Source organism: Ptychodera flava (genome assembly GCF_041260155.1).
Source record: "Ptychodera flava strain L36383 chromosome 3 unlocalized genomic scaffold, AS_Pfla_20210202 Scaffold_27__1_contigs__length_13241970_pilon, whole genome shotgun sequence".
Classification (NCBI taxonomy): domain Eukaryota; kingdom Metazoa; phylum Hemichordata; class Enteropneusta; family Ptychoderidae; genus Ptychodera; species Ptychodera flava.
In genome coordinates this window covers 4,696,717-4,724,264 of record NW_027248281.1, presented here as the reverse complement: position 1 = coordinate 4,724,264, position 27,548 = coordinate 4,696,717, and the positions used below count along the sequence as shown (strand labels likewise).

General features: G+C 37.8%; 2 protein-coding genes across 2 annotated transcripts; both read right to left on the bottom strand.

Moving 5' to 3' along the window:
* Positions 1-11,572: 11,572 nt before the first annotated feature.
* On the bottom strand, positions 11,573-19,598 carry LOC139126454 (gamma-aminobutyric acid type B receptor subunit 2-like). Its single transcript, XM_070692511.1, has 8 exons — positions 19,449-19,598; positions 19,029-19,164; positions 18,576-18,689; positions 15,274-15,396; positions 13,988-14,165; positions 13,333-13,496; positions 12,843-12,950; positions 11,573-12,481 (listed from the first exon to the last, which is right to left on the bottom strand). Exons 1-8 carry the CDS (start codon positions 19,547-19,549, stop codon positions 12,404-12,406), a joined length of 1,002 nt encoding a protein of 333 aa, XP_070548612.1. The 5' UTR covers positions 19,550-19,598; the 3' UTR covers positions 11,573-12,403.
* An 805-nt stretch (positions 19,599-20,403) lies between these two features.
* LOC139126193 (gamma-aminobutyric acid type B receptor subunit 1-like) lies at positions 20,404-27,207 on the bottom strand. Its single transcript, XM_070692241.1, has 6 exons — positions 27,043-27,207; positions 24,962-25,063; positions 22,016-22,222; positions 21,197-21,427; positions 20,783-20,846; positions 20,404-20,489 (listed from the first exon to the last, which is right to left on the bottom strand). Exons 1-6 carry the CDS (start codon positions 27,139-27,141, stop codon positions 20,404-20,406), a joined length of 789 nt encoding a protein of 262 aa, XP_070548342.1. The 5' UTR covers positions 27,142-27,207.
* Positions 27,208-27,548: the final 341 nt, after the last annotated feature.

Here is a 27,548-nt window from a genome sequence, read left to right as displayed (position 1 = left end):
TTTTTCGAACCACTTTACGTGAATCTCAGAAGAGTTAGTAATGTAAACGAGAAGGAGATCGCACATCCTGTCATGTTAGAAATATGTGTAGGCCATGCATTTGACAAGTTTAATCTTGAACACACGAAGAGTGTGTACAGTCGTTGTGTTTGAAGATTGCCCCGCTTGAAATTCTAATGTAATAAAAAAATAACGTCGATACAGTGGGTACTCGTCTTAGGCCGAACAAATTACGAAACATAATGGAATGTCTTTTAAGGTATTTGACTTTCAAGACCATACTGCAAATTTCTGCTATAATTATCAGTCCTCGTACTGTCTCAATGTCATGATTATGCAATATTTACCTGTGATTATAAAGTTTTGTTTCTACTTAATTTCAACGGTTTAGAATATTGGCATTGCGAGTGATCCTAGCAACAGTCTCCACTGACCTAGGAAATTGTCTGAGTGTAAAAAAAATCCCTAAGAATTGTCATATAACACTTATTGACAAGGATTCGTGATCTGTATTTCAACGCCTTTTTTTAAGAATATGACTTGCTTTCATGTAGGTTGGATATTTTCGCACTGGTTATTTTATACATTCATTCCATCTGCATGGTGAGTCAAGTTCACCGCAATAATTGCAGAAGTAAAATGAACGTATTTCACCGTTATAAATGCCTATACATTCTCCTTGCACGCGAAAAAGCAATGCGATACATATCGATCTGTGTACCCAAGCCTATGGCAACAACAGTTATCGTTTACAAACTACACTGTGATCCAAGTCAAAAGTATGTCATGGCCACAGTACTGCACTCGTCAAAAAACTACAGTTGTACAATGAATCGTTACGACTTTGCTCTTCAAAAAGCAACACGATATAAGTTACAGATCTCCTTCATATTGAAACAAATGTTGATTGTCACGTAAAAGCCGTATTATATCCTAACTGACCGTTCTTAACTCGAGTCTCATTGAATAGTAGACAAGTCTTGACAGTCGTTCCCATGGTTTCACGACCTGAAATGTACCTGTCCTGTCTTCATTTCACTTTAACCTTTCTCGTTGACAATAAAGTACGATAAGGAGGTCACAATGTCACCTGTGGGGACCTTACATTCATTATAAAAGTTGTAAAATGAATGACATAGGTAGTGAGTTGTTTGTCGCGTAGAGTGTTTTAGTTAAGTTCCTGAGTTCCTGAAACGTGTGTATTTTTAAGTAACATGTATTTCACTTCACTGTCGAAAAAATTAAATCATCCCGGAAGATGCTAGATTATATGTTTCTCAGCGGCGAACCACAACAATTTGACATGAATCACTTATTTCCCAGACAGCGATTGGAGATAAATTATGCACATCCATTTATCATAATTAGATTGGAAGCATTAATAGTGCGGAGGTACTACCGTGGTTAGAAAATGAAGCGACACTGAAAACTCTGAACTCATGTGTTTTCTCGTTTAGATTGTCACGTTACAATCACCTGTGTATGCGTATATGATGTAGACATATTAATGACTGGACATTAAAATAACAAAAATGGGCGGGGGAAACTACAGTCGGCGTAGTTTATGGCATTAGCATCCTGTAACTAGGCAACTAAATAGGTTCTATGTTTTGTTCATTAATTGTCGATGTTTTGAAATTACATAATCATTGAAACAACTCGCTACAGACAATGGCTTACGATAAATATCACAAGACATTACCCTGCTTTTTAAAGCATTTTGAACTTACAAATCGGTAAAATGCCAGCTTAGGCTGATGGTACAGCTAGCTACCATAGCCTATATTATATCATGGTGATACGTATTGCTGGTGTATGCAGAACAGTGCGTCACACCACACTCTAAATGTTTTGATACACTCTGGTCGTCATTTAACAGTACAGACAGTTATTTGAGATGGATATATCATCGTTGGATACAAACAAGGTTGAAACAATAAAGTGTAAAATTGAAAGTCAACGTTGGTGGACATTACAGTGTTGATATAGTGGCACAGTTTCATTACCACAGAGCTTAACAATGTCAATGCTTATATCAATTACATTCAATGTAGTCTTGGTTGGCGTATGAGGAAGGACAAAATTCCGTATGGATATTTGGGATATAATTAAGATTCCGGGAGAAGAAACAGCAAATCCTTCCTCAAAGAAATGATTCCATGTAGAGTTCTCACTAACTCATTGATGATCATAACGTTTAAACATCTGGAAAGCCAAGACATTGAAGAATGCAATCGCAAATACACAAAACAGAGTCATGATTTATCATTCTTTATACAAGGATTACGCAATGGGGAAGTCATGGCACTTGCGATTAATTCGGTCTTCTTAAGGAAAACTAAGCTTTAATTCCGGCTGAGAATAGTAGAATAAACGTGACGGTCGCTAGATTGATTGCCTTTGGTTTTCAGCGGCACTGCTCATGGACACTCTTTGGTTTGTCCCTGCCTTACGGTCTTGCTCGGCATCACCATCTGCTAAGGCTTTTAATAGGGATTGTAAAAATATCATTCAAAGCCTGCAAGTGAAACTGCAATACACTTTTGAAAGTAATTTATCTTGTTATTATCTTATCATATATCTTAAACAGAAATCTTGTATCATTTCAAGAAAAATATGAATTGAAAGAAGAAACTCATTAACAAGGGTGTAAGGTGTCACTGTGCTCCATTATGTAAAGAATGGAAATGAAATTTGTGCATTTGGTTTCCAGACATCGCCTTTCCAAATATGCAAACATTTGAGTTACATTCTGCGTCCAACACATGAAATATCAACGGGTAGCTATTTGCCACGTCACACAATTCAACCTATTTAAAATTACTCTGGTTCCTTTCAAGCAGTGCCGTGTGACACCAATATGAACTCTACAGTTTCCATAAATAGAAATACTCAGCAATATTTATCTACTTTGTCAAGGGACAGAGTGTAAGATGATACGACTGATTGGTGAGTGAAAACAAATTTCGATTAGATCAGAGGACCAGCTTACGTTTCCTCTGAGATGCCTTTCATTTCAGAATGATATATTTGATGACGGTAGCATATTGTAGCTGACATGAAGCATATACACAACTGATTTTCAAAGGAGCGGGCAAGTAATCCCAGTTAATCAAGTTGTGATTGGAAGCATCTGAAAGCAATATTGTAGGGTCTCGTGTTAGTGTAGTAACGGGTACTTCTGATTGATTCAAGTGACAATAATTGTGAAGAAGTGTAACGATACAATGTAAACACAATTCTTGGGTACTGAGTATCACCACATGGAATTACATTGTGTGAACCCACTTAAGTCGACGGAAATGTCAATATATAGACTATCGTATTATCTTATTACACCACTCAAGCAAGACAGTGTTGTCTTTCTGTTCTGCTATTATTAGACTTTCTTTTGGTTTTACCGTCTCGTTAAAGTCGACACCTATATATGTGTCAAATTAACACCAGTCGAGAGAGTAAAACCAATGTCATTAATTTCCTAAAAACACTGCAGGAAATCGATGGACAGTCTATCCAGGAAAGACTGGTTTTATTTGTGCCGTGTCTCAGAAATCAGAGTCTGCTGAATTGCAAATACGAAATAAATATAATCAACAAAATTAATCTCAACTCAACCGCGTTACATTCGATCAGAGTATTACCTTTTACATCATTCCATCTCAGAATCGACAAAATGAATCTTACAAGTGTACATTTTAGATTGGACAGTCGTGGTTTGCTTCATTGATGGCGAAAACGTAATCATAAGCAAGTGAGTAAGTAGTAAGTAAGTAAGTAAGTGAGTAAAAAAATCGCAATCATACCAATCCATAATCCGAAAACCCAAGGTCAAAATCATAATACAATAGCTATAAGCATAGACACACAGCAGCACAGAATAGACAGTAACACACCGGTACACACAACAAAGTTAAAATCATGAAAGAAAGATACATGTAACTCTGGGCAAAAGACTGAGAAGTGATGTCAGGTGTTTCGAAAATAGTAAGCGTATCCTGCCCCACATGTGGCACCGCCATATATCAATCTATAAGTCAGATAGATAGTGGTCACCAACTAAGGCCCAATGTCACCATAAGTAAGTAAGTAAGTAAGTGAATGAGTAGGTGAGTGAGTAAGTATGTAGGTTGGTAGGTATGTAAGTAGGTAAGTAAGAGATGAAGTAAGTGACAGAGTGAGTTGGTAGGTGGGCAGATGGGAGGATAGATGGTAAGTAGTTAGGTGGGTAGGTAGCTGCTAGGCAGCTGAATAAGTACCCACCTGTAAGTTAAGAATTTTAGTATTCGACTTTTTAGCCTGCAGTCTAGATGGTCAAGCTGTTAGGTTGCATTTGACAATTTGGCATGGTGCCGCTTGTGAGGGAAGTACGGCATATTTACACGCAAGACATTTTCAATAACCATCTAATTTGAGCAGTTCTTTAAAGTTTAGTTGTCGTGACTGTTAGTATCGTTGGGTGAAAGGTCACATGACTCAGGGCAGGATTATGAATTATGAATGATGTTTGTTTGTTTGTTTGTTTCAATGGCCTAATATAGGGCCATACACGCAATACTTATTTGTTTTCAAAGTTGATACGGTAACAGCAGGATAGTTTTATCTGTATTTCTAGTCAGAGAGAAAATTTTGTTTGAAAAATCATTCACAGCTATGCCGTGAATCTTACCTGTTTTGTATTTGTAATCTTGAGGCTGGATAGCCTCACATTTTCCATCGCCTCCTCGCGATTCTTAATCCTTTGCCTTCCTCAATTTAAGTGAAATACCCCGGATGATCATGTACTTAGTTTGTGGGTGATTTATTTAGACCATCTTAGCCGCTACTCCATCATGAATCAGTCATTAGCCTTGGCACGAATACAAACCGATTTACATCAATGCATGTATTGAGGCGAATGCAAAGTCTGCACATACTGTGTAAACATGTGAGCGTACTGGCCTCAAGTCGACATACATGATAAATCCCGCTTTTAAGTCTGCTGTTATACATCATGATCCCAAGGGGCATCGAGGGGAGCGTGGTGTGAGTAGAAAACTGATAATTAGGAACGTAAAAAGCCCTGCCTTTCCTTGGGCATCTTTCGGTTGCAAGACTTGTTCTCATATAGCTGTATACCGATAGACAGTCTACCCATTTGTAGTCACAAGACAGAGACGTTAGAACGCGATTTGACATCATCAAGTCTCAGCGGGACAACTGCCGTGCACTGTCATGACTGTGAACCGCTATGTTTACGATTGATGTGATCAAGAAATTAAAAACAAACTTTTATTTTATCACTTCGAAAATGCAACTATCGGAGCAATACAATGCTGCATTATTGATAGCTCAATTATTTGTTAGTTTATTTCCCCTGGTTGTACACGTCCCTCGTAACTGTTCGAGAAGAAAATTTAGTGATCATGTGAGATAGAGGTCCTCCCTCCATGTCGCATGGTCACAACTCGAGCAACGAAAAAGCGAACAAGCAAGACAAAAACATAGAAACAGCCGAACAATATTCCCTGCAAGTCTCTGCAATAGCCCTTCAATTAAATGCAATGAAATGTTATCAGATGACAGATAATGCTGTGGGGCGGATAGCTTTTGATGTCGTTGGTTCTTAGTCGATTTATACGATACTTTCAGCGCCCAAGCCGCAGGTGTCGACTGCCAGCCCACGGAATGTATAATTAAGACTTCATAAATATTTGACGAAATATGCTTCAACTCTCGTGAGAAAGAGTATAAGACTCAAATATTGAACTTTGTGGAACACGCGTACGAAGTCTGCGGCGACATTTGCGCGGAAGTATAGCATAGATATGTACGAACGTGTCTGGAAATAAATTGAGTGTAGACTTCATTTTGATGTGTCTAAGACTAAAGAATTTAAACTATCGGATCGCTGTATCATGACTTAGTTTAGTCAGCATTGAGATCCATCATAGCCAGTGTTGAGCCATCACATTGTAGCCGAGAGGACACACTTTTAATCGCCTTTCTGCAAGGAAAACTCATGTTTAATTCCATTTGGTTTGTACACAACACCCTAAAACGTGAATTCTGAAAACGTTGGCCTGCAAAGTTTTCTTTCACATATAGTCTGTCGGAACTCTCAAGAGGTGGTGATATATGATGGCTACTGAAGTTTGTTCAAGTTCAAGTGAAGTTGTCATATTCGACCAAAGGCAGGGAAATTCATATTTTGACTCATCGTAATAATAACTCATTCGCGGGCAATAATTCGGAAATATTTCTTTACACTAAGCATTAAACACGTCTTTTCTAAACAGGTGTAAGGCCAAAAAAGATCGTTTCTGTTCACCGCGCGCGTCATTTCAGAACCTGCGCGTCATGGCTTTCATATATTTATATATTAATTTATTTATTTATTTTTTTGGGGGGAGGTATATACTCATCAGTACAACTGTCCTTGATATCCCTGTTTGCATGTCCAAAAATGCTAAAAAGAAAACGGAAGTATTATGCAGCCTGTGATAAAAGACAATCATTGTTGCATCAATAGTGCCAAACCAACATTGTTAGGAATAAAAAAAGAGGAAAAAGGAAGAAAAAGAAAACCGCGTCGCAGCATCACTTTTGCTGAATGTCAATGTCTAGAAATAATTTTTTTGCCTGACTATCATTGCTCCATAATTCATATTCAAACAGAACTTCAATTTGTCATCGTTGGCATGGCAACAATTCATAAGTAATGTAACAACTACCTTCAGAAAGTGGCGTAAATTTTTAGATTTGCAACTCATTACTCTAAACTCTCTGCTGTGATTTTTCAATTTACGGTCTCAAGGTATGCATCATTTTGAAGCTGATGAATGCAAAGAGAAAAATAACAGTTGACAGTTTTCAAATATGTTAAGTAGTTAGTTCGGTAAAACTGTTGTAATTTGAAAGTATCATCCACGTACGCGCAGATGCTCGAAGGTGTAAAACACATGGCAGTGTCGTATTCGGACCGAGACGGTGTATGATAGCTTCCCGGGGATAGCTGGAGGAATTTCTCAATTTGGTGATGAGAAAATTGGCTGAGGTTTGTTACAAAACATATATCGACTGACCATATTCGGATAACGGCATACGCTTGTTGCAAGAGGGAATGAGAGTCGGTCGCCCAAAGTAGTCTGTTTTCATCAGCCAATGGTCGGCGCTTCGTGCGTGACTCGGAAATGGACTATTTTCGGGCGATTCTCTGGCAAAAGCTGTCTTTTTGCTCAGGTATCGATCAGTACATAGACAGGGGACTTGTTCACCCCGACAACATTTCGGTTGCTCCCAATAGGATAGCATTGATATTAGTTAATCACGCGACGGTTTGGAAAGCAAGAATTCGTTAGCAACTTGTGTGGTTTTCATTATTAATGGAATATCAGTTCATCGATTGAAATCCCACAACGACCCACTGTACTTGTATCATCCTCAAAGCGATGAAACGTCCAGTCTTTCAACGATGAAGGAATGTTGGCCAGTATGCTTGGCAGGGAAAATATGCAGTGGCAAAACATCTTAACTGCTGTAATTTGGAACATTATTTAAATTATGTTAATATGTGAAACATTGTTTCCAAGGAAAATTGGATTAGAACACGCATGCGTAAGCACTTTCTACCACCAGGCCTGGTGGTTTGAGATTTAAATACCATCCATACGGTACTTCAATGCTGAAATAATTCAATGACACCCGCTGGCAATAATGCTTTACAGACGATCCCTTAAGGTACGCTTCTATGATTCAGAGAAATTTTACGTGACGTCAGTCATTGAAGGTATGTAGCCCTCCGTTAATAAAAATCAATTTCATTTTTATTGATGCGCTAACTTTATGATAATATCAGAAACAAGTACTTCCCGCGGTTGAACACTGTCAGCGACACGGAGTTTATTAAATAGGCTGATTTTCTGTCGTCGTCCGTCGTCGTCCGTCCGCCCGTCCGTCCGTCAACAATTGCCTTCTTCTCTGAAACCGCAATCCGATTACTTTGAACTTTGATATGCAATTCACTTTCGATGACCTCACTAAAATTTGTTAAAATCGTCATGAAATTTGCATTTTTGTATTTGCGGAAGTTTTTGCTGTTTTTGGTAAAAATCTACTTTTCTGAAACCGCATGTCCGTTTGCTTTGAAATTTGATGTGTAGTTTACTTAGTTTGACTTCAGTTAGATATGTTCAAATCGTGTCATTTTTGGTCAAAAAATCTTTAGAATTCTTCTTCTCCAAAACTACAGGTCAGATAGATTTGATATTTGGTACATAGATCCCTAAGGATGATCTATTTCATATTTGTTCAAATTGTGCAGATATATGAAAATTTGTATTTTAAGGCAATTTTTGTCATTCCTGGTCAAGAATTTTATTTATTTCACCAAAATTGCTTCCCTTACAACTTTCATATTTGGTATGCTGTTTCATACGGATGAGCAAAATGTGATATATTCAAAGTATGGCGAAATGTTCAATTTTGTAATTTTTGGGCAATTTTTGCCATTTTCGGTCCAAAAAAGTGTTTTTCAAAAGGTGATTGTCTGACAGATTTGATATTTGGTATTCAGGTGCCTACAGATGAACTTACTGTGATATATTGAAATTATGGCGAAATGTTCAATTTTGTAATTTTCGGGCAATTTTTGCCATTTTTGGTCCAAAATTTGTTTCTCAATGAGTACTCGTCTGATTGCTTTGATACTTGGTATACAGGTTCCTAGAGATGAACTTGATGTGATATATTGAAATTATGATGAAATCTGCAATTTTTGTTTTTGGGGTAATTTTTGCCATTATTGGTCAAAATATTTACTTCTCAAAAAACTACTACTCTGATAGCTTTGGCTGATATGTTCTAAGGGACTATGTTAATATGATATGTTCAAATTATGATGAAACCTTCGATTGTGTTTTTTTGCAGCTATCTTGCCATTTTTTGTCTGGCCATTGAAATGAGCTAGCAAAGTTTCCACCTTCATCATCACATCTTCATCGGTACATGTCAAAAACATTTATTCTCGACAGAACACAGCGGGAGCTATATCGGCCGCTAGGTAGCTTGTTTATATCTACCGTTGGCGGCACTGCTCACGAAATTAGGGTCAAGTATGGGCTATTGTCAGCATGACTGTCATTTGTCAATATTACGAGCGCAGTGATTGCATTAAATTTATTTCCAACATAGAGCTACCTTCGAACTTAGATTTCGTTTGCCCATGAAAGTAAGTGAGTACATTTCAAAGGTCACCATGGTTACCAGGTCACGTCTGAGAAAAAAATCGTAGATCATAGTCGTCATTTCACTTCTAAATACTATCATAGAAGAACAGAGTACGCCCATTGGTTACAAATACCGAATTACATGAAAGGACGCTCATTATGCAAAGAGACGCCGTACCACTGGTTTGAACTGAGAGCTCCAGAGATTTTGTTTTTTTTGCTTGTTTTTTATGAAAATTTTATGAACTTTGAATGCTCTACAGCAGGGTAAATACCTGATCAATGCATAAAGACTCCATATTTTTCAAACCGATATGTTTTCGAGTCAATTTTGGTGAGTAATTGTGCGTGGCGAGTGAGAACGTCAACCAAGGGAACGCCGATGGGAGCTGAATGTCACTGTCAATCAAACTTTGTGCAAAATAAGGCATGAGTTAGCTGGATGTGTACCTAATGTCGATTAGCATTCGCCGGTGACTAAAAATAAATAAAAATATGTGTCAGGATTTCCAATGTCGAAAGACGTGTGCAATAGTTTCTTCACAGTTCTCCAACTTTTGTACCTATCCGCCACATTTCTGGGAATAAAAGACGTGATCAGACTACATTCAACTTGATTACATCTTGGTAACCGTGAAGAAGAAAATGTATTATCGGGTACTCTCAGGTTTAGAAATTTTGGTGGCCCTGAAAAGGGCCGTTTGGTTTGGTTTTGTGGCTTCTACCCTACACCAAACGATGGCAAACGTGTACGGTACGCCGGGCAAATTTGGATATAACGATCGGACGACAGAAGTCACGCAAAATGGCATATGAATTTTCTTCTTGTGACGAGTACGTCATTGCATTGCATCAGATGCTGCTTTCGGGCCTAAAATCGCTCATCACGCCAAGCGTGTGTCCGACCAAGGATCCAGGATATTCCAATACTTCGACAGAGTCGGAGTCGGAAAGGCGCGTAGTCCTTGCCAAACTAATGATGCTAAACTTAGAATTACAAATCAAGAAATGTTTAATACCCCGGCACAGAGGTGTGAAGCGGTATACGGTATCCGTGTATAGTTTCCGATGGAGTGTCGTTTGTACCTTCATGAGTCTACTTGACCAAATGTTTATTTGACCATGGAGCTAAAACAGGATGATTTGACTTCCTCTGTTTTGTTCAGTCGTCACTTCAAGCGTACTAAGTATCCACGTGGGCAAGTGCCAGCATATCGATAACCCACGCGATGCAGTTTTGCTGCATATCGGTCAAAGTGAAGCCGTGCAAACAACTACAAAACGTACTGTACAGATGTGATGATCACATGATCTTGTCAGGTGACTTTGCTAATTAATATGCAGTCAAAATTCTGACTGAAACATTATCCCATACTTGACGTTATTTTCGTGAGCAACGCAGCCAGCGGTATAGGTATTTATCAGACTGACAAGTCCGCTGGATAGGTAGAACTCTCGGCGTGACCCTGGATATGCAAGTATTCACTCTAGATGAGTTCAAGCGTTTGCCATGTTGCATCACAGACAAGGGCAGGGCAGGGGTATTTTTAGTCCTCTCTCAGTGCATGTAACTTGCCGCCCGTGTCCTGTGCTTCACAATGCATCGACACTCCATTAATTTCGTAGACTGGGCGCCATAACAGTCCTTTGTATCAGTGTTATCGTCATTCAGGGGGAAATAGAGAACAGGCACTTCGCTTCTGTGAAATGATGTCAGGGCAATATACGAACCACGAATATCAAAGCATGCTGACTGCTGTTGTCATACGTAGCGGAACATAACCATTGGTTGCAAAGTGACTCGTCAAATTTAAGCTTACATGTAGCCTATGGCTTGATTCTGTCACATAGGGTCTCCATTGAGATTTTAAACCTTAAGAGTACATAATTATTGTCAGTGGTGACTGGAATCCACGTAAACGTCTTTTCTCTGAAAGGCAATTCGCTGAGTGACGGGAGCATAGCAAAGACGAGGTAAAAGGAAACACCGGTTTGCCTCTACTGTCGTATTTTTGTTCCAATGTCGTGGCTCAAGAACAAAACTTCACATCGACAAAATTGTCAGCAATGAAAAATTAAAATCTGCTGTGTGAGGAAAATCTCACTATGTAATAAGTATATATTTAATTAAAATTTACTAAAATTTGACTTTGTTCAGAAAAAATGACTCATACTTAAGCTTACGTAATCATGGATTTGTCATTATTAAAATTTGCTTTGTAAATTCAATAGTGTAACATGTATTCAACTTCATTTACTGGAGTTTCTACAGAAAATTGCAGACAAAATAATTTATTGCAAACATAAACAGCTCAAGCACTTATGATACCAACATCTTTTTATTTCTAAACTATCTGATGAAGCTCTAATGTACAGCGGAACGTTGCGGTATAAATACACATTACTGACCAAAGAAAAACGAAACAGTGGGTCCATTGAAGTGACATTAGTTCTCAAAAAGCCAAGAAAACAACTAAAGGAGACCACTCAAGGAGAACTTTGACAATTTTCACAAATTTTCTGTTGACAAGTTTTACAATGAGGCTTCAAAAGTAAAAGAATCATTGACCCAAATGGTTCGAACAATGTCTTTGATATTAAAGCCGCTGTAGCTGTAACTCTTGAAATTTGTTGACCTGAAAAAGGCTTTATATTTTCTCTGATTTTCTTTAAATTCTACAAATTTAAAGGATATAGTCTTTTACTACTAAAAAATTGGGCAATACAATTTGAATTTTATCCGTTATTTTGATTTCCCGCCATTTTTGAAATCTGAAATACTACAAAGAAAGAATATGATGTCCCAGTGGAAAACATTCCTCACCATGCATTATATTTGACTACTCTGTCGTTTCTGTGAAGATTCCAATACATATATGCATGACGTACAGTGTTTTTGCTTTATTTGCATGAGGGCGCCATTTTTTTTTGGGGGGGGGGGGCAAACGTTTATTATTTATCTTGCTTAAAATTGCACATGCAGTCCCAGTGGACAGTTTATTCTACTTGTATAAACACCCCTCAATGAGTACATTCCCATGAACTTGTTTTAGTTTGGAAGTAAAATCACAAAAATAATACTAAAAGATACAGCCATTGGCCTTTAAGTCAATGTTACACAACACGTCATCCAGTTCAACATCTGCCTCACGTTTTTTCTGTGTTAACATATTGATGCTATAAAACTATGTGAAATTTAATTACAGGTGCGTGACGTAGGATTCTTGATTTCCGCAAGACATAAGGCGTCTTCGTAGATGTAGCAATTCTTCGGTTTTCTTACCGAGAACAAATCACAAAAGATAAGCAGTTTAGCACCGATGACGAAACAAACGAAAGCGATATGTAATTCCGAGTTATAAATATGAATTTCACTCAAAGTATAGACTCAATTTGGAAAAAATCCAATGTTTGTGTCATTACCTGGTATTACTGGTTAAACATTGTTCATGTATTTGACTAAGACATGGCCAAATTGTCTTAAATTTGTAATTCCATAACAAATAGAGAACAAAATATTTATTGACTGGGAAATGATAGTACTGTGTAGAAGAAGTATTTGTCAAAATCTTGGTCATTCCTTCTAAACTTTTTAATCGATGGTTTCTTTACAGTTCTGAGTACTCAAAGCTGCCTTACCTTTCTGTACACGCTCCTGGATTCCTTTGTGTCACCAGAGTTCGACGAACTCGATATGTGGATGATACTGGTGGTCAGAGACTCGGGGTCTTTGGTCAGTAGTAGAATCTACCGATAGAAATAAATCGTGCAGTTTAACTGTCTACAACAATGGCACATTGATAAATCACTTGAATCATTAGAAGTCTGCAAAGATTGGTATATCAATTTTTACCAATATTCGGAGAGGACATTTTCACAAAGACATCGGAAGACAATGCAGGGTTTTCAATACATTTCCTAAAGTTGCGCATACCATTTTAGGAGCAAAAGAATGCTCAGATCAAGAATTATTTCGTATGCTATATCCGCTGCAAAGTATTGGATCTCCCGTTATCGTGTTTATGTTGTATTTGTTTATATCCACAATAGCTGTAGACACGCATGTGAAAGAGTTAAACAAGTTCATTAGCATATTACTGAAATAATGTGTGAAATACAAAACTCATACTTTTGGTGCAAACACCAGTAACAATATCGCTGTACTGACGATGATAATGGCCGTTGTCAGGAAAGTAAACGTAAACGTGGCGTCATTTCCTTTCAGATAGAGAACCGGAAGTACGATAGTGCAGGTAACGAAGACTGCATAGATGGACAGTGCGATGTACGTACCTTGGATGAATGAACAAAATAAATATGAAGATAAATTCAGGGAATTTAGATTCATATTACTGGCACATACAGACATCGTTATCGTTTTATTTTGCACATAGCTATCTCAAGCATCTTAAATCACGCGTTTACAACATGTTCTGTCATAAAACACTCCTTGCAAATCAAACTCTGAGGCATATTAGTTCTAGCAAATGGTACCTTCTACTAAAGCTATATAGATTTGAGTCTGATAATCACTAAGATGCATAAATCTTTAGGAATGGACATCTTGATATGAATGTAAAAGAGGGCAGTATTCATTTGTATCTAAACACCTGAAGTGATTTTAATATTAATATTTACATATCGAATGCAAATGTTAGGATATGTCATAGACAAATATACGATGGAACAAAATGGAAAGTTAATGGCGTGATCTCCATAGCAATAAAAAAACAACATCAACAACGCTAAGAGATCGTGGATGTTCACACATGATGTATACTCACTGTCGTTGAGTTGTGTCAGAGAGACCCGTCTTGTCTCCCAGGCAAGAAATACGCCCCAAAGAAGTATAAAGCCTTTGTAGCAATATAAGGCAATGGAAAAATAAAGTGAATGTCTGGAAGAACAGTGATAGATTTCAGGAACCAAATAGATCTCCAATTCAGAATTGGTCTCGTCAAACTATAGTAGAATAGAATAGAGAGAGATGTCAGAAGATCAAATTTTACGTCAGGAAAATGTAAATCTTCTTGGTCTTTTTACAATTTGATGTGTGTACTGCTTTATCCTTTTGATCGCACTTATTTGTTTGTTTGTTTTAGATCGATAAAGCTTACAACTAATCTTGTCATACGCGTTGACAATTCCAAATTCTGTATAATATTTTTTATAATATTCCATATGCTCATTCCTTTTTCCTATCGCCAGAATACATAATGTGATGAGAAAATAGAAAGTCTAGCCCCACTGAATGGACAATGTGACGTTAGAGGGGGTTTAAAAGACTATTTCCTTAGGGAAATTGTCTTTGAAAAAGTTCCCGGCCACATGACCCGATTCATAGTGTCGCCTGCAGCTTTGAAATAACGGCGAGTGACTACAAGTTTATGAGCGCCGTTGATGAGCGACGAGCTCTGACTGAAACAGCACATTTCCATTCCGATAGTGTAGAAACCTGAACAGATTCTCGACAATACTACGTTCAAATGCAACAAAGAACGTTGCGTGGTATATTTTGTGAAGAAAATGGCATTACTGCTACCGGCGCAGAGTTGTCGCCAAGTAAACTTCTCACAATTGATTATTGAGTTGCATTTATATCAAAACATCATGAGCCTATGATGTGCTACAAAACACATATGTCCTAGCTGTTACTCGGGCTATAGCACTTTTATCTTACCCCTCGTGGCAGTGTGTTACTAGAAACACATAGCTAGATCCCTGGGACTACGGCCTCGTGGAACAGCGATGTGTTTCTGGTAACGCACGACCCCTCCGGGTATTAAACGGACGCTATAGCCCTAATGACCAGGTAATAGGTGTTTATTATGATTCAAATATTTATAAATGAGGGTAACATATACCTGTTAAACATTCATACTAGGATGCACTGGCAAGGGATAGAAATACGCGTTATCGACCTTTTTAACGTGAAAGCCGCGACTACAATCAACCTATATCGTTTCTTTCTTCTTTTCTAATGATATGGTGAACACGGTTCTGTTATCTTGCGACATATTCAATATGGAATATTTGCTACTGGTTCAAGGTGTGCCCAGACAATACTTACGACTGGTTCAAGGTGGGCCTTTACTATTTGCATATCATCCAAAATAATCCATAGAACGAATATAACGATGTCGACAAATACCAGAAGAAGGATTCCACCAATGAGTTTACTGTCTGGCAAATTCTGAAAAATAACGTATACCGAAATAGATGAATCATTCAAACGCTGCTTTGACCTTTTATCGGTTATATTCAAATGTTGACACATTAAAGTAATGTTTTAGGAATATATGCTTGTCTATTCTGCTGGCCTATCACTGAAAATGATAAGCAAACTTTCAGGATAATAGAAATAACGTTATAGCGGCCATAATGATGAAGAATTTTTCAAGAAACAAGTCAATGACAATGACATAGTCCCCACTTGTAATAGGAGTATTAGTCTTGATGGGGCAGGGAAATGTGGTCATTAAGAAGTATCACTGGAGTGTATATGTTCAGATCTATGGACACATAGGTCTATGTCATTGTTCCCAATCTGAAACAAGAGGCATGTCTAGGTTATGGTTCTAAATCGGGAAAAAAGATCAGACCTCTAGCTGTATTGGCCAGCCAAGAAAAACATATGCGCATAATAAATGAGGTACAAGATGTGACATCTTAAGGTCTATTATCCTATCAAAATTGAAGCGTAAAGAACTTGTGGTTACTGAGTTATGCATATATATGTATAATCAAGATCAAAGGTCATCAAGGTCACGTGACATTTTGAAAAAAAAAATTGTAGTGCTAATTAATCTCTATACGCCAAAATTCAGACCTCTAGCTCTATTGGCTTGCCCAGAATTAGATATGCACATAATTAATGAGGTAAAGCATGTGTTGTCATTAGGTCTCCCATCCTACTAAATATAAAGGACATAGCACTTGTGGTTACTTATTTATTGACATAATCGTGTATTTTAGGTAAAAGGTTATCGAGGTCACATGACATTTTGTCAAAAAATTTCTATCCTATAGTCTATCCCTATATACCAAAAATCATACATCTAGCTCTATTGGCTCGCTCAAAATTAGATATGCACATAATTAATGAGGTACAATATGTGGCGTCATAAGGTGTCCCATCATACCATTTATGAAGGGTGTAGCACTTGTGGTTCCTGAGTTATGGACAAATATGTATATTTGAGGTCAAAGGTCACCAAGGTCACGTGACATTTTGTCAAAAAAATTGTCTTGATAAGTTATCCCTATATACCAAAAATCAGACATCTAGCTCTATTGGCTCGCTCAAAATTAGATATGCGCATAATTAATGAGGTACAATATGTGGCGTCATAAGGTGTCCCATCATACCATATATGAAGGGTGTAGCACTTGTGGTTACTGAGTTATGGACAAATATGTATATTTGAGGTCAAAGGTGATTGAGGTCACGTGACATTTTGTCAAAAAAAAATTGTATTGCTAAGTTATCCCTAAATACCAAAAATCAGACCTCTAGCTCTATTGGCTCGCTCAAAATTAGATATGCACATAATTAATGAGGTACAATATGTGGCGTCATAAGGTGTCCAATCATACCATATATGAAGGGTGTAGCACTTGTGGTTACTGAGTTATGGACAAATATGTATATTTGAGGTCAAAGGTCACCAAGGTCACGTGACATTTTGTCAAAGTGTCTGAGATATCTGCGTGAACGGATGGACTCACGGATTGACTCACGGACGGACATGACCCAATCTATAAGCCCCCTGGACTTTATCTGTGGGGACTAAAAACTGTGTCACTGCATCCTTTTTGCAAGATGAATACGATGAGAAACTTAATTTTTATTTTTCTTGGCCTTATACATGGGAGTCTATGGACTGCCTTATACTTGGGAGTCTATGGACTGCCTTATACATGGGAGTCTATGGACTGCCTTATACATGGGAGTCTATGGAGGTGAAAACTAAAAAGTCCTCTAACACAGCCAAATTTGATCGCATTGTGAAACAAATCGACGTGCATCTGTATGAGGTAGGGTACTATCCTTGTACCAAGTTTGAACGAAATCGCTCCAGGCGTCTCTGAGATATCTGCGTGAACGGACGGACGCACGCACGCACGGACGCACGGACATGACCAAACCTATAAGTCCCCCCGGACGGTGTCCGTGGGGACTAAAAATCAAGAAATTTTAGAATACAACTTATCATGACAAAGACGATTTAAAGGAAAATACCAGATGATGATCCAAACATCCCACGGTCTATGCTAAAATCTGTAGTGCACATCTCACTTGAGAGTCTGGATATTTCTTTACAATAAACAATCATACACTTTCTTGTCATATCCTACATTAAACTTTGCTTGCCCTCTCTACTGCTTGTGTCTGAAGGCATGCTCTATGTTCAAGTTGCCATTAATTTGCTGATAAAAAGAAAATAGCTCTACAAAAAGAATGTGTCGTATTTCAAGAAGACCGCCAATCATTTTCAAGCTAATTCTGTCTCAAATGATCATATAAATATAATTTTCAACATTTTGCAAATCAATAGAAGATAAAAAAAAACGCAGAAAAAAGCGCATACATGGCAGTGAAGAATTTCACAAAGATGTTGGAGTAGACGAAACGTAAATGTGTAGTATGGTCACAGAAGTATTTTTTCTTAATTTTTTCGAAAATGTTCTGTCGCAGTATTCTAACGGGGGCATTGAATAAAATCACGGCACAGACCTCCATGAAAATACTCTATAGAATTCTTTTTATCACTATTTAATGGGAAAGAGTGTAAATTGAAAAAAAAACTGTCTTGTTGGGAATACAAAATGTTGAGGCTAACGCATGGTAATAATTTTTTCAGAGACGAAAATTGACATTTCAAATCCGGCCTTTCCGTGGCTGCAATATCATCTGCCTTTATTTACATTTTCATCATAATTATTTCGATTTCATATTGAAAGCGATCGGAAGAGTGCCAAATGACTTTTGAGAATCACGTGGGAGTGTATATATATATATATATATATATATATATATATATATATATATATATATATATATATATATATATATATATATATATTTATATATTAATATACCACTCCCGTTTTTTCGCAATTCGTGGATGTAAATTTCATTCTTTTACAAGCAATATGCTTTTCAAATTTCGGTCTGCAATTTTTGACAGATAAAGATATTGTAAATGGCGTAAACCAAAGGAGAGATGTGTGTTTGCCCAACTGGTAATGAGTAGTGGTTTCTCTGAGTAGAGTAATTGTGTATGCTGGGACAAACACAGACAAGCTAATGGACAGCAATAGCAGGCATTCCAACAAACAATGTTCAAATAGAAATTAGTTGTTACCTACGGTCATCTTCATCTTAGTCAAAGCTTCATTGAATATGACGTGGATTCGATAAGTTTTCACGAACAGTGCACCAAAGCTCAGTGAAAGTCCAACACTAAGCAGTATGATACGAATCTAGTGAAAAGAGAGTGATACTCGATGAAAGGTCTCTCAAATATTCTATGAATCTCACATAAAAGTCCACACACTTTCACGAAACACAGCTGTTACTGATAATTACAAACTTAAGCTTCCAGACTTGTTCCTTCATCTCTGATTTAGAATACGTATAGTAGCCGTACTTATCGACTAAATTTGATTCTGCTGTTGCCATTCTTTCTTGTAGGAAAGACACAGGGTTCACCGTTCTCGACAATGACATTGTCAATGTCCCTTAACATTATGTCAGACATTAAAATTGGGCGTGCTCAGGTGAATGACAATAAATGACATGGAAGTTATTGACCAGCTTACCCAGCAAGATGCAAGTAATAGTTGTACATTAGTTGATATACCGATGTCAATTCCGAACATAAAAACGCCAGCATACAGTAAGAGACAGCCAACAGCGGTGAAATTGTTCAGTGGGGGACTGGAAATTTTGATGGCTCTAAAAGACAAAGGCAAAGATTACGACATTGATCAGACTTTACATCAATGAGTAACGATGAAATAATCTCTCTAAACATTCAGTATTCTTAACCGATATATTAAAGAGAAGGAAGGCCAACATTATGGAAATATTCTTCGTAATTTGGAATGAGAGTATGTGAGTGAAAACAAAGCATACGGTCGTTATGGTATAACAACTCTGTGCATGTTTTATGTCAATGAATGCATAATATGATTACGTGACTGAGATGTATCCACATTTGTAGAATAAAGCAAACTTACTTAGCATTTCTGTACGCAGTGTTGATCACTAACATGGCAACGGCCGTCAAGCAGCCGCATCCGGCTATCGACCAAATTATTAGACGATGCACGCGTGACATTGACTCAGGTGCAACTACCAATTTAATGCCATCAACAGGAGGTTTACCTCCACCTGAGGAGAAAAAGTGATTAAAGCTTTTTAACCACTGTGACTGGAAGTGTAGACAGTGTTGCCATGCGATTCGTGGATGAGAGATGGCAAAATGGGAAACTTCAAGAATCGGTCTGACAATCATCGGTTTCACGGTTGCAATGAGATATTCTTAAATGCACGATATGATATTTTGTTTCGATGTTACAGAAATGCACGCATTGTATTTATGTGAAATTATTAAATCCGAACATTTGAGCAAGCTTAGGGCAATCCGTTGTAGCATTTAGCAATGAGTTTAGATGCCATACACACACATACACACACATACACTATCATTTAGATGACGTCACCGTAAGTATGGAATTTCACCGCAGTAAGCACGCCCCCTCGAAGTGCATCTAAATTCTGATCACGTAGAGTTTGAACTAGTTTTTTAGTCAATACAACTAGATAATACTTTTTGTTTACAGCTTGTGTGGGTTTATTATGAAACCTGTTCACAAAGTTCAGTTGTCATAATGTTGATGTTTTTGAAAATCAAAAGCTGGATTTTTCTGATAGCGTTATGAGGAAATGACTGTTATTTTGAACTTCAAACATAGATAAAACTTTTGAGCAAATTTGCTTGTGTAATAAAAATATTTGAGCGCCGAGACTAGTTTTATTATGGGAGAGGACAAATGAAGTTTCAATGCGCACAGGAAGAACAAACATTCAAAACATTGACTTTTGAGTTGCGAATTACTACACGAATGACACTGTAATTCTCGCTAGTATTAATATTTGGTATTGAATTCGAAGTCTTCTATGAAATGATTGTCACTTGCCTAGCCATTGAACTCCTGAATACCAGTCAATAATGCCAAGGTCATTTTTGTATTTGCCAATTGTTGTGATGTTGCCCTCTATGTCAAATAATACCAAAAAAGAGAGAAAAAGTAACATATTCAGATATTGCACACAATCTCAATATCTTCTTAAACAGCAGTCGACGGACTGACCCTACTGTATTGCTGTAAAATTGATGTTCGTTCTTTGATACTTGGCCATGATATAAGTTCTTTGCTCAAAATTGAGTGTGAATGATACTGGTCGGGTTTATAGACAAAAGCTAAATATGGTACACACCAACAGCGTTCGTAAAGAGCCTATAAGCTGTTGAAGTCAATCAACTTTAGATGTCACAACACAAACAAACCTCGATATTGTTCGATTCCAACATTGCTTTGTCGGCTGTACTTTTCATCAAATTTCACTTTACCCTGCAATCAAATTGTGAAGCCACCGTAATTATTTATTGAAGTTTAAAGCACTTGTCCGAAAAAAAAAACATGTCAGTTCGTTACTTGATATAGGCTTATTTCAAATACGAGATAGCCTGATAATTGCAAAGACTAAGGCCAACTGAATTATACATTTCTTGATTTTATTCAAAATTACATCAAAGTCGGTGCCTTTCATGTATCTACGTCATTTTTATGAGAGTAGCGTTTTTTGATTTCGTAAACTAAGAAGTGTATCAAGGATCAGGCAGAATTACAGCCATGCAAATCTCTATTCATTATTTAAGCGCTTCAAGTTGTTTTCCGTCACAGTGATGAGAAATAATTACCGATGCTCCGGTAAAGTTGAGTTTCGCGATCTCCCGTAGAAGTAAGTTAGCCATGTCTTCATTATCGTAGGTGAAATCTTCCAGTCTTTGCCTTGGCGTTTGTTGGCTGAGTAGACTTAAGGAAGCGTTCATTGCTAACGCCATAACCATGATAGCATCGTAGGACAGAATCAAGTCCGTGTTGAATTGCATTATCGATGCAATAAACTGTTTTTGCGAAGTGGATGGTTTCTGCAGAGTTGATGAGACATTAAAAATGCATGTACATTCACTGTCAACATTAAAATCCTCGGCTGAATATCTGTAATATTGTAACGATGCAAACTGTTAAAGAATATCAAAGCTCTATGGAATGCCGACATAAAAATATGCAAGAGCTCATATTGGTAGGCATTTGGCACGACGCGTATGACTGTTGTAGCATTCTGGTAACATTTAAAAGGGCAAAAAATTTTTCTCGACTTACCTCTCAAAAACTAATTGTAACACATTTTTAAAGGAGACGAAAAGACAAACATAACGTAAATAGTCAATATCAACGAGCACTGATGCGAGAACCGGGATGGAAGACGGCCCCTAAAAGTTGTTAACTTGTATTGATTGAATTTGCATAGACTAACGTTTGCCCGATGATTCAATTGTTGGACTTTAAATTACAAAGTTGTCATATGGAAATCTTGGCTCTTAAACCTGCATGGGATTGTTTAACAAGTGATAAATCTGACATCTTTATTTCGATTACTTGGCACTTGAATTGTACGAGAAAATAGTTAATTAAAATGTTTCACTAGTGCGCCATCTATGCTGGCTGGAACCTACCACACCATTGAAGTCGATCTCGTCCAGATCATCTAAATACGGATCTGCTACAAAACCTATGTAGCCGTCCATGGCTTCTCGCACCTGTTCCCTGTTGCATGGTATAGTTTTCCAATCAAACGTATCCCAGCTATCCCGGCTGATGTCGTTCAGCCATCCAGGAATCATCCAAACATACTTACGACCGTACATGCCCTCCAGATAGGCCTTCCAAGAAATTGAGAACAAACTAAGTTTCATCGAATGAAACATTTACATACTTGTCAGATAATTTCGATTCAGAAAAATACACATTATCATTTAGTTAATGTGTTTGGTTGTTCGATTGTTTGTTTGTTTGTAAAGAGAAGTCAAATCAAATCATTCGTTAAATGTGAAGACGTCACATGTGTGGAATCTGTGCCCAAATATCTCACCGTACTGCGAGTTATTAAAACAGAAGGTATTTCAGGTGCTATATTATGATTTTGTGCGTATGACGCGTGTGAAAAGGTAATTACATGTAACATTTGTGTTCCAGGTCTCTCTGAGATGTTAATTACACTACATCTGATACCACCGTAATAAACTTAGCACGTATCAAGCCACACGTACTACAGGTCAGACCTTATTGGCATCGATGTGTATCATGATTTCTCATGCAGAGAACAAGGTAAACGGTCAGGCATGTTTTACCCGTCTTTTGCCATGATCGTATTACCTGTTGTTGTACTGGACTGCAGTCCCTCGACTTTCTATGACTAAAGCCAAAATGTATTGTTATTCGTCACGTGAACGCCAAGTGCCAGTTGCTTAAAGTCTCACATGGAATAGATGTCTCTGAAGAGCTGAATAGCTTCCAGTTTCATTGAACAGCGTGTTTCCAGAAGGCCAGGTGTCTACCAAACACATCATTGAGTTGCATACATGCGTATTAACACAGAAAGTCTATGTGACCATCAGATATCACGGCTTTGTGATTAAAACGCTACCTTCTTTTCTTATTAAGCCATGCAATACTTAACCGCCTAGAACAATTGAATGAAGAATTAAAAACATGTAAACGGGGTGACTATCAAAAACAACAATGCCACTAGGTTGGAGGCAATCGTCACACACCTTTGAAACAGCACTGGTTACATTATCATAAAAAGGGATTTCAAGGAATCCTGTAGGTTTGACAATGAATCATTGCATCCGTTGTCATTGAACAAGTCTGTACCTCAATGAGTTTTAATTAAGCTACAAATACATGTTGCTTTTTGTCAGAAACAAACCATTCGGATTCCGAAATCTGGCATACCCTAATCAAGCTTCTGAATTTTATTCTGATATCTGTCTTTACGTACTTCATGAGTGTGAATGTTTGGTCTTATTCTAGAAAATTTGCGTCTTTTTGGGAATTTGTCGATGGCCGTATATATTTTGTTCATTACTTACTTGGCACTCTCTTCTTGGTTAACCTGTTCTGGACGGATATAGGAGAGCAGAGATGGTACTAGATACAAAATTAACGATTTCACCATTTTTCACGGCTAGCTTAATTGTACAGACCCAGTTGCAGCTGTTGTTTTTTATAAAGTAACACACACGTAAATCCGCATAACTTTCAGCTTGGTCACTTTGTTTTGCTCATCTTACGCGGCAGCTTTATCAGCAAATACCGTAACATCGGTGTTATGCGGTAAAGGAGACGTTTTATTTTAACACAGTCAACCATCCATGAATCGAAATAAGAGATTTTTTCGATAATATGTATCTGATGTTTATATCTGTGCTTACGGTGTAGTTTCGATCAGCAACAATCTTCCATGGATTTACATTCTAGGCTATTAACACGACTGCAATGTAAATAACGCTCCAATCAATACCACAACAATCTGAAGCCTTGTTGATTACATAACTAAAATTCCCTGCGGGAACATCAGCGCCGATCAGAAACGATGTTGACCTGAAGAAAATATATTATTGCCCATTTTGTTCGTTTGAAATTGTCGCTCACGAAAGAACACGTGTACGGTAGGTTAGATGCGTATTCGTGATTACGTCGATTTCTATGTCCGATACTAACGATGCAAGCAGGTCTGCAGCATGTGTGGAGGCAAGGATCATCTAGATAAAGCTGAGTAGTTTATCGTTCATGACACTGGATTAACTGAAGCGTGAATCACTGGTCTGAGTTTGTATGCAACGTTCACTAAAGGCCCTATAGCATTCTACAAAGATTCAGAATTGCCCGACATCTCTTCAAGCACACACTGCTATGATAGAGGAGTATTTACCAAGGATATACAAAGACTTGCACATATGCTGCTAAGAATTCGCAAAATGCACACATCAAGTACAACTTAAAGTATCTGTGGATTGAATGCAGTCACTTATCCTTACATGCTCAAAACTATTAGTCAAAAGCTCAATCTACAATTTATCAATTACAGTCATTGATGTACCAACCTGACAGAATACGGTGTAGGTCTCTTCTATGTACGCAGAAAGGAAAATAATTCTGGCGTCGTGTCTCTGCATAAAGCAAGCATAATTACGATAGTTTGGAGCTAGCGCTAACTTGACAAATCCTAATGCTTACAATATGGATTGGCATTCTTATACTCGGTGAGTTGACCCGAGAATTCAATTACATCCCCTATTCTGGCAGTTCGGTCGCTGACCATTATTCATGTAAAGTAGACTTGGGAGGACTGTAAGTCATTTAAATAATCTCACACACCGATATGTGAAAACACAAATAAAACTAAAGGCCTGGCTTGACTTCATATTATCTACAATTAAGCCACTTGAGTCTGCGTTGACCCTTTAAGTTGTTTTGGTACATTTTGCCAACTGTGCCATCTGTAGAAATAATTTTGATTTGAAATGGTGACAGGTCAATAGTATTCTTATTCAACTTCATCCATAAAGCACACAAACAGGCAATCATTGTTCTACCTGTGAAATTTTAATACTGACCTTTAAACTTTGAACCTGTAAACTAGGGTCATGGGATATTGATTCCATCGTTAAGATATCTATTTCTTCATTATTCAGTAACTGTATTAGATTCTTTATATTCTGCATTGAAAACAGAAACCAATGAACTGTAAATGGTTAGTCTGTGTCATGCAAGCAATTTTCATATTTACAAAGTTACTTTCATTTTGAAGAGCAAATACCTTAACACGCAATGAGGCAAGAGTAAATCTTCAATGTTCCTGAATATACTCACATTGCATTACGTAAGAGGAAGTATTCATTGAATTTCTCACAAAAACAAATTACTTTCAACGGCATAGACATTTGTTACTTCCCAATGAAATGACAGAAATACTATTATGTACTACGTTGCCATGGTGACAGATATCGATGACATGGTATACATGTGCGTACATCATGTAATCGATTAGATACGCTCCTTGCCTTTGCCACCAATGCTATTTGTCTTGAAAAGTACATTTGAAAGCTCTGAATTTCACACATCGTCCAGATCGATCGTATATGAGAAGCTGATTATATTCAGCAAACATCTGTCTGATTGAATAGATTAATAACCGATAGTTTTTTCGACACAAATATAGTAAATTGTATTTCATTGCCGTCTGAAGTGCGCTGAGAAAGTGCAGTTTTTTTTTAAGAATAAATGTTGAGGAAAAATGAAATCATGGGAGTAAGGGACCGTTCAGTTTTTTACGGGCCGGGGGGCCCGGCAAAATCCAGGGGGGGTCATCGTAATTTTGGAATCCGCGAAGGGGGGGTCATCACTTTTTCACTGGTAGGAAAGGGGGGGTCACCACATTTTCAAAAACATAATACCTACAATAAAGTTCACTTTTATGCCATGGCCATGATCGACCCTATTTACCGGCGGGCCGCCTGTGGCGGCCCGCTACAATATATTGACTTATTGTAATACCCTATGACCATCTTCACGGCCGGACGCCTTCAGCGGCCCTGTTCAGTAAAGTTTACTTCGTGCAAAGGCCCATGATCAACCTCGTTTTACCAGCGGGCCACCTTTGGTTGCCCACAAGAATAAAGTTGAATTTACGTAATGGCCCATGGACCCTCTTAACCGGAGGGCTGCCTTTGGCGAACCACTCCAATAAATTTTACTTTATACAATGTCCATGGACATAAGTTGTCTATGGAAATGAAGTTCAAAATTGCCTTACAGTCGTCCTAATTAACAGACGTTTGCATGGATGTGCTGAGAAGTTTGTGCACTGTCATCTCTGCTACACGAATTAAAGTGCGCCGCGTACCGGAGTTCAAATCCAAACCGTACTGGTAAATTTGACATATAGGTTTTGGTTATTTTTCAGCGGGGGGAGGGGGGGGGGTCATCAAAATTTTTCGTCTTGACAAAGGGGGGGGGGTCATCATTATTTCGCGAAAAATGCAGGGGGTCTATATTTTTTGAACACCGGCGACAAGATTTTGCCGCCCCCCCCCCCAGGCCGTTAAAACTGAACGGTCCCTAACGTAAGTGGTCGGAGTGAATTTTTTAGTAAGAGTGAGCTCAAGCGAAATCTAAGAGTTATCCGGTCATCGTATAACCTTTACAGTTCATTGGTGATGAGTAGACTGTCGTGTTACTTTGTAGTAAGGACGAAGGGTTGTTGCAATGTGCCTTGGTCAATGGACATACTCACAACAATTTGGAAAATCCAAAAACGTCTTTAAAAGAATGAATGCACAAATAAGGAGAAGCAGAAGTTAGATCATTTAATTTATTTAATTTCTATCTCAAGTTTTATTGCTACACAATTTGAACAAAAGTTTCAACTCCGTGTGAAACCTCTAACCCGTAATTAACATATCCCCTGTCGACTTTGCACAATGCTCCGTTACATCATTTCCCCTTGTACTTTCTAAGCCAGTACAAGAGTACAATAGCTGTGTACGTACATTAATAACATAACATGACTAAATATCATATAATAGAATTCTTGTCTGTTTTTCATGTCGTGTAGATTATATTTGGTGGATATAAATTGAAGAGGTTGTTAGAAAATCCTGCAGGATTGAAACCTTAGGTCAGAACTTTATCTTACCCAACGGAAGTATTCAATATCATCGAATATTATGGCGACGCGACTCCATTTGAAAGACTTGATGAATTGAACTCTGGCCGGATTTAATACATAATCCATGGGTAGATTTGGACAGTAAATGGGTATGCCACTTTATCACGCAGTGACGGTGACGAAGCGTAGCCAATCTGTCAAATCAAGATTAACACCGTGTCAGTAATCTGGCCATTCGAATGGCAAGTTGAAATGCCCTTGGGTAAGACACACATTGCTTTAGTGACCCCGATGGTTTTCCGTGCAAAACTTGAAGTGCCCATGCAATGCTGCTGACTTACCCGACACTTCTTGACCTATAAAGCGTTAAATTTCATTGCAACACACCTCACCACCAAATTGGGTGACTTTCCTTCTTATTGAGGGTCAACATACGATATCTTCATAATATCTACCCTAATCTAAGAGCTCAAGGACATTCAAAACGCAGAAATTTAAGCTCAAGTATCAATTTCAATCATTATAATTGCAAA